This window comes from Pseudochaenichthys georgianus, chromosome 5, assembly GCF_902827115.2.
Source record: "Pseudochaenichthys georgianus chromosome 5, fPseGeo1.2, whole genome shotgun sequence".
Lineage (NCBI taxonomy): Eukaryota > Metazoa > Chordata > Actinopteri > Perciformes > Channichthyidae > Pseudochaenichthys > Pseudochaenichthys georgianus.
Genome location: NC_047507.1, coordinates 33021921 through 33030579, shown reverse-complemented (window position 1 = coordinate 33030579; position 8659 = coordinate 33021921). Strand labels below are relative to the sequence as shown.

Genomic DNA, 8659 nt, shown 5'->3' with positions numbered 1-8659 from the left:
ATTAGGGTCAAAGGTCAGCAATTTAATATTTGAAGTTAGTCAGGTCCACGGTCAGGGTTTGCAATCAAACAAGACTGGGATCTGTCAACCTTTGCACATTACTTTATTTTGCACACTTCTGCACAATGCAAAACTGCAAAGAATTTTTATTTTAAATTCACACATACTGCAGATATTTAAAAAAAACTCACTGTACTGTTTACTGTCAGAGGAAAACATCTTTGAGGTATCTATTACTTAATAGTATAACTGGAGATTCTGGGTAATAAATGAAAAAGTCAAGCAAACTTTATTTTTACACACAGACACAATTCAAAGTGCAAAATAAATGTTTACGCAATAATTAATTTTTGAAGGCACACCGTAAAAGTTTGTGATATGTCTTTTAAACATGCCCAGTGTGTCCGTTTTTAAATGGCGTAATCTTCTGTATATAAGATCATCAGCTGTTTGAAAATAATAATGGTTTTAACTAGGTGGGATTTTGGATGCAGGTCTTTAATTGTCTTTTGTTGTTATGTGTAAATGAGTATTTAAACAGTGTGTGTTACTACTTTTACTCAGTGAATGTAAACAAGTGCACTTACTATTAAGTACAATTGGAGCTACTTTACTGGAGTATTTTCACATTATGCTACGCCTCCACTATATTTATTTGACATAAATCATATATTAAGCTAGCCAGTGGTATATAAAGTAATAATAATAAAAACATATTTTCTATCTGAAAAATGTAAATGGTAAACACATTAAATGCATATGTAAGAACTTATAATACAATACATTAATGAACATGATTCTGAAATGGGCTATAGGCCTACTGCATACTGAGTACTTTCACTTTTGGTACTTCAAGTTTGGTTAATACATAGCGTTATAATTATAATACTTTTACTTATTTGTAACATTGAATTAATTACTTTTACACGTTAGTAATGTAGCATTGCTACTTTTTCTTAATCGAGACATCAGACTACTTCCTCCACCGGAGACGGAGGCTATCGTTACGTATAGAAACATATCGAAACAGCTCGTGCGGAGTCTCGTGTCGTTTTTCTGACGACTGATCCGCTCAGGATTGCACCATCGAGGCTCCGCCCCCCGCTGGATGAAGCAAACACACCCGGGGATCGAGCAAGTCCTCAGTCCGGCTGAAAGTTCTGGAGAACAGGGTCAGAGCCGACCAGAGTCCCGGAGGTCCACACTGGATATAAAGCGGAGCAACACACGGACATGACTCTAATTTAAACTCCCAAAGACGGACGGAAGGACTCGGGTTGGCTCGGCTTTGTTCGCTTCAGCTCCAGATATATACATAAACAAAATAGTTTCATTCGTAGTCTTATCAAAAACAGTTCGGTTGTTTTTTTGCAGCTTCCCTTTTTGTCACCTTAAGTTTATTAATTTAATTCAGACCGAAAAAGAAACGCAACCAACAGCTGACTGACGAAACGTTGAGCAACCGGGACACTAATAATAATAATACCGAGACAAAGACGTCACCACCGGACAGTCCGCTCTACTGTACCGGTTCAAACTCAGAGGGAAACATTTTAGTTTTGATGTCTTCAACAACTTCTGCTCCATAGACAGACTGCTGCTGCGACTCACCTGGCTTCCTGTTGACCTGCTGCCCCTCTCTTTAAAGAACAAGGTAAGATATAGAAAGAGATCATTTACTTAAGTGAAAGTAAAAGTACACACATATTGGGTTATACCACTTATTGTAAATCGCTTTGGATAAAACTGTCAGCAAAATGTAAACATATGACACCAAGTGGTGTATGTATGTCGTTGATTCAAGTCACATTACATCAGCCAAATGTACTAAGGTAGGCTACTCATTGTGCAGAATTATCTATATCCGAGTAACTAATACCGTATTATCGATTCCTTTTACCGATGCATTCACATGTAAACAGCATCATTATAGTGTACCTGGTGGAGATGGAGCACACACACTTTTTAATTCACTTTTTGTTGTTGTTTCATCTATAAAAATGATTATATCTAATGGGGCTCAGCTATTTAAGATGCATTACAGTAAAGTGATGTCTTATTTTATACTTTTTACACACTCAGCCATTATATCCACATTGCGGATGGTTCTTTATCAAAAATGTCATTGTGTAAGTATTAGTGAAAGCTCCAATCTTTGCAATATTAATATCCATTTGTTCAAAACTATTTTGAATATATGATTTTCTCCTTTTTCCTAGCACTTATAATCTTATGAGTTCAGCATGTATGTTTATTAAATCTGTATTTGCCAGTTGAATGCAGTAGGTTATAATGTGGTCAAGGTGTACACGTTAGCAGAACATGCACTACAGTAGAAATACCTGAACATGCAGTCCTTGAGTAAACATACGTGTTACACCTCTGACAGAGCAGAGTTTATGAATTGTTGCATCAGTTTTCATGGAGATGGGTTTGTTGTTGTGAGCTCAGTAGCTGTTTTGCTTTTGCTTTTGGGACTTTTAAACCATGTTGAAAACAATTGTATTAAAGTTATTTCGAATCAGATACAAAAGATAGCTAATTGACGGATTAGGACCAAAATATGTGAGCCCTTGTAATTGTAAAATTAGTTTGAAGAGATGTTAGTGAGCAGATTTCCGTCTGAGACCAAACAGGATGCGGGACTGAGAGTAGATGTCAGAATGTCTACGTTGAGATGGAGACAAGATAAGAGTACAACTTTTCAATTCCAAATAAAATAAACAAATAAATAAAATACATACCAGTAGAGTTCAGTACGTTCAAATAAGGAGCCAACGTGAAAACTTAGCTGCCAGGTTCTATTCCAGAGTAAGAAAACCCCACCATCTCCCTGTTAACTCCATTAATCTACACAAGGACACTTTATACTTTATATATCATTTTAGCTGCCTTTAATGAACGCAATCTCCCATAAGTTAAGACCGTAGGTGTAACCCGTAGGATTCACATCAAAGGTGAGTCTACGGGCAAATGAAAGTGTTGCGCTCAGATACTTGAATAATAGCCTGACAGAGGGGGTGAACTATGGCTGAAAAAAACACTTTATTTAGTGATAAATGTATCCGCCAATTAATTTATTGGTTGTTTCGTCTATTAAAAAGTAATTTTTTTAAAGTTCAAGGTGAAGTCTTTAGATGTCTTGTTTTGTCAGTGTCAAATATGAATTGAAACAGAAAAAGGAACATACATATTTGAAAGGCTGACCACAGCATTTAATGTCATTTTCACATGAAACGTTTTTATTGGTTATCAAAATCCTTGGTGATTATTTTGACTAATTCATCAGTCAACTTATCCTTGTAGCTATAGAGTCTAAATGTGTTTTTTAAGAATCAGACAGTAAAGGATACATCTTGTTATTAAAATAAACTACATTAGCCGAGAGCATTGTGAATTTTACAAATGGCTCAAGCACCGGCGCTGCACATTTTGTATTGGACGTGCAGTTTTGTAGTTGTTTGAGCTGTGCAGTTGTTTGTAGTTTTTGAATAAAGTAATTGTTGAACTTTGTTGAACTCACAAAGGGTTTCTCTTACTACCGCAATGGATGCTGATTTGTCTCAGAATATGTAGATTACATCTGAGAAACGTGCTTCACAATATTCAGAAATACAGATTTCTCAGTCAGCTGCGTTTAGTCAAATCTAGCTTTTTTCTGTGTTTATTATTAACAGTCAGATTTTTGATTGTGAAACAGCAGCTGACTAGATTAGACATCACAAAGCAGAGATTCACTGCGTGTGTTTCGGTGTGTGCGTGTGTCAGTATGACGTTGCTTCAGTGATGCTGTGACTCAGAGTGTTTCACCAGAGTGAAAACAGCATTGGCCAACAGCAGGCTACAACACAGCATCACCACGGCAACCAAAGGCTCTTACTAACTACATAAAAAAACACCAAATGTGTGTGAGTGTGTGTGTGTGGTAGGTGTTGACTGTATTTAAAGTGTGTTTAAACTATAAACTGTTGTGCTCTGATGCAATGATCTGAAAGCTGAAGCGTCCGTCAGCTTACAGGAAGTTTCATCATGAAGCCTATAGACACGTTAGCTGTGTAACATGAGAGCAGCAGAGAGTCTCGGAACACACTGAGATGTGATTTAATATCATCTAATACAACTATTTTTTACTGTGGGTAGAGATATACCGGTGGGGGGTTGTGAGGGAGGCTCAGCACTGATGTGACCAGCAGAGGGGGCTAAGTAGTGCATGGAGAAAAAGTTCCAGTTTCTTCTAGAACAATTCTTGAAATACGACCAACTATTACCCATAGACTGTATATACCACACGTTCGTAATTTCATTTATCATATTTAAACTGTTCAGAACTTATGTTCAGTGCTTTTTTTAATTAGTTACTTGCTGCGTCTGTCTCATTATCAATTATATTGTTTAATTATTTTATATCTCAGTGTAAACATTCTTTTATTCTTACTCAGGTTTTTTTTTTATGATGCTCGATTTTTTTGCTGTTTAGGGATATATTACAAGATCATACCTCAAACACACCTGAGCTTTACATTGTGAACCGTCACTGACATCTTCAGACTTAAGCAGCTATACAAATAATTGTTATGATAAAAATAAAAATGGGAAAACAATGCGACTGCGATACAGGTTTTGCACATTGTTGTTGTTTTTTGTTTTCTTTGTATTGTTTCTGTTCTGATTTCATGTAAAGCGTCTTTGAGCATCAGGAAAAGCGCTGTACAAATCCCATGTGTTATTACTAAAGGTTTATAATGCGTTAACATTTTTTATTTATTATGTGTTTCAATTACCCTAACCCATTAATTAATCCAACCCAAAGCCTTACCTTACATTTTAATTTTCTTTTTTCACTTATATAATATTGTTTTAAAATGACTCCTCTTCAGCCACAGTTATATCAAAAGATGCAAGTTGTAATTAACCTGATGTATTTTGTCTCCTCCAATCACAGATGAGCATGGCCGTGACTGCAGCGAGTTCTCAGCGCTGTCTGAAGAGACTGTTGGACGAGCCCCAGGATAATTCACCCAAATGGAAAGCAGCTCGCCTGGATCCGACCCCTCCGGCCACCGGACTCTCGCAGTGCCTCAGGCCCATACGCCCCTCCCCCAAGCCCGACGAGAGCCAATCGCCTTCCAGAGTGGGATCCTACATCCTGTTTAAATGCTGCGAGGGGGAGAAGACTTACAGGGCCGAGCACGCACACACAAAACAGCAATACACTTGCCAGGTACAGCTACCAATGTCACTGATACTGGAACAAGTACTACAAATACTGCTTATACTGTGACGCATACTGGTGCTAATGCTATAGATTCTTCCAAAAGTATAGCTTATACTTCTGAAAGGAATTGTGATACTACATTAAACATAACTCGTACTGAAAAAATATGATTGATACTGTTTATATCTATGCATGAATACTGTTTAAAGTGGTAAAAATAGTAGTTACTTAAAGCTAAATGTTAAAAAAAATACTTATATTGTTTATACTGCAAAAATATGATTGGGATTGTATAAAAAGGCTACATTATATACTGCCAAAAATAAAGCTAAAACTGCTGAAAATACTACAAAATATGGCAAATACTTTTAACTTACTTGATCATTTGAATATACAAGTACTACTTGTGCCAATATTTCTGAAAATACTACAGATACTGCCAACTGTTAATCCTGCTAAAATATTACAAAATGCTTCTGGAAATTCTTGATATTGCTTATAAAACTACTGATATTGCAAAAAAATAAATACCAATAGTTTTGGAAACACTTTTATGGTTATACTTGCAAAAAATTGTTGTTGAAAAACGCTTTGGAAATAATGCTGATTCTGCTAGTAATATTGTTTCTAACTGTAACCGTGTTATCTAACCTGAATGTCATGGTTACAGGTGATTCCTCTGCGTGGTTACCAGGAGCGGTTGGCTGCTTACTCCCGCATCGGTGACCATGACAACATCTGCAGCCTGCAGGACGTAGTGATTGGCCAGGACAGCGTGTACGTCTTCCTTCCCACTCACTACGGTGACATGCACGCGTATGTGCGAAGCAGGAAACTTGTCGGCGAGGAGGAGGCGGGGCATCTGTTCACTCAGATGCTGAACGCCGTGACTCACTGTCACCAGCACGGCGTCGTCCTGAGAGACCTAAAGCTCCGCAGGTTCGTCTTCACCGACAAATACAGGTGAGACTGAAAATAATGACACTGCTAACATCAGCAGTATTATTAGTAGCAGCAATATCATAAATGGTATCAGTGTAAATGTGTGTAATATATCTACTGATGACGTATAAATTAAATGTTTGGTTTTCTTTCTGCAGGACACGTGTTGCTCTGCTCGGCCTCGACGACTGCGTCCTCCTGCACGGGAACCGTGACGACGACTCTCTGACGGACAGACACGGCTGCCCCGCCTACGTCAGCCCCGAGCTACTGACCAATGGGCGCAGGTCTTACTCGGGCCGTGCCGCAGACATCTGGAGCCTGGGCGTATCTCTGTACACCATGCTGATTGGACGATACCCGTTTCAGGACATGCAACCTGCCGCGCTGTTCACTAAGATCCGCCGCGGGGCCTTCAGCCTGCCTGATTGGCTTTCGCCACGAGCCAAGTGTCTGATTGGCTGCATGCTGAGAAAGTCACCCGCAGAGAGACTGACGGCGTCGGAGCTGCTGATGCACCCGTGGCTGAACAATCCCCACACGCAACATCACAAAACACAAAAGACTCATCACAGCTCGCACAAAACACCACAGACTAAACAAGAGGACGATGACCAGTTGGTTCCAACATGGACTGAAAAACACTAAGACAGTGACACACAATTGTACTTCTATACTTGTGAGGACCCAAATCAATGTAATTCACCCCACCCCTAGAGTTTTAAAGAAGTATTATTGTTTGCATCGATGCCATAAAGAAAGCCAACAGCTAGCTTCTAATTTAGCAAGTTCTTCAGACCACTCGGTAAAAATCCAAAACACATTGCTTCGTGTTTTTTCTTTGGCTTTGGTTGTTCCACCCAACGCCAAATCCGTAACTGCTGATACATACAGGGGAAAATCCAAACCCCATCCTCTTATGGTTTTGGTGTCGCAATGGTTGAAGCATGTCCTTTTCTGTGGTAAACTAAGTATTCATTTAGACATTTACACAAGAACTCGTACCAAGAAACAGACCGTATTGCATAATTAAAAAGGAAGGATTATTATTGGGAAACCAATCTAAATGCTGATAGTGCCATTCTTCTCCAGCCATTACATTCCACAGTGAAGGAACATTTACTTAATCGTTAATTAATTCCATAACTTGTCTATTGCCATTAAGCTAATTAGCCCCAACCCTTGGGGGACCTGAAAACCACAAACAGCCTTCAGACAAAATATCACAACCATTCAAAAACTGAAGTAGGTCCTCACAAAGATATACATACAAGAGTGCGCACACACACACACACACACACACACACACACACACACACACACACACACACACACACACACACACACACACACACACACACACACACACACACACACACACACACACACACACACACACACACACACACACACACACACAGTCTAACCCTGGGTTACTTGACCAGACTCACGTGTGCCTTCCTCAACAAGCGACTTCTAAAGTAGAGAAATTCCCAGAAACAATGTAAAGGGGAACAGCAACTTTCTCTCAGTGTTTACACTTCCTGGTTGCTCCCTAGAATTATAAGACAAGGATCCGCCTGTGTTTTCAAAAATAAATACAAATCTTCCTAAAAACAGAAATCCCCAGAGAAAAGCGCTAGTGAGCACGCAGCAGGGTTTGTGCGGAGCGCATAAAGCAGATCCTTCACGCGATAGCAAGATGCCGTCGTGCTCGTGGACGGATTAGAAAAATTAAACCTAAATAGCTCGCGATTTATACTTTGGCGGCCGTTACTATACCTGGGCAGCCCGCACAAGTAAAGTCTATGTGTGGGAAACCCTGCTATCTTACCAGTTCATATGCAACTTGCAACTCGCAAATATCTCTCTCTCATCTCTCTTTTCTCTCTCTCTCTCTCTCTATGTTGCTGCGCAAATGCGCCTTTTTCAAATGATCCGGTGCACCAGCGCACCAGTTATGTGCAGCCCTGATTTACACTTCAGAATAAAGGAACAAATATAAGCACTGTGTGTTGAATCATAATATGAAAATAGCAATCTTGTAATCTTGAGATAACTGGCCTAAAACAATTCCCAACACTCAAGTCTTTGACAGAGCGACCACGGAACCAGCCAATAGGATGCCTTCTTCTGAATGTGTCACACCTCAGTTCCAGAGATACAATTAAAGATGTTTCACAAACTGTTCTGCCTCCAACTGGTTTTTGTTTATGCTTTAATTTAATTCATTCATTTTAGTCCTCAGCTAACAAAACACACAAAGCCGGTCTGTATTTTTTCTTTTGTAATTAAAATGTTTGAGATTTGTGTAGAAACCTGTTTGTATCTCACTTTGTAGCCACCTGAGGCACAAGTGTCTAAAAACATTTATAGGTTTTGGAAAGATAGAAAAGTGTTACTGATTATATCGTCTAACTTTCAGCCAAAAAGCCAGACTCTATTAAAAACAATAGTGGCAATTGGAATTTGAGTTGAATAAATCAGTTAAAAAAGCAGCAT

The 8659-nt window shown here is 39.0% G+C and overlaps 1 protein-coding gene across 1 annotated transcript; it reads left to right on the top strand.

Annotated features, from left to right (window-relative positions):
• Positions 1 to 1108: 1108 nt before the first annotated feature.
• On the top strand, positions 1109 to 8345 carry trib3 (tribbles pseudokinase 3). The gene is made up of 4 exons (XM_034082913.2): positions 1109 to 1654; positions 4943 to 5221; positions 5886 to 6178; positions 6316 to 8345. The coding sequence occupies exons 2-4, from the start codon at positions 4943 to 4945 to the stop codon at positions 6803 to 6805; spliced, it is 1062 nt and encodes a 353-aa protein (XP_033938804.1). The 5' UTR covers positions 1109 to 1654; the 3' UTR covers positions 6806 to 8345.
• Positions 8346 to 8659: the final 314 nt, after the last annotated feature.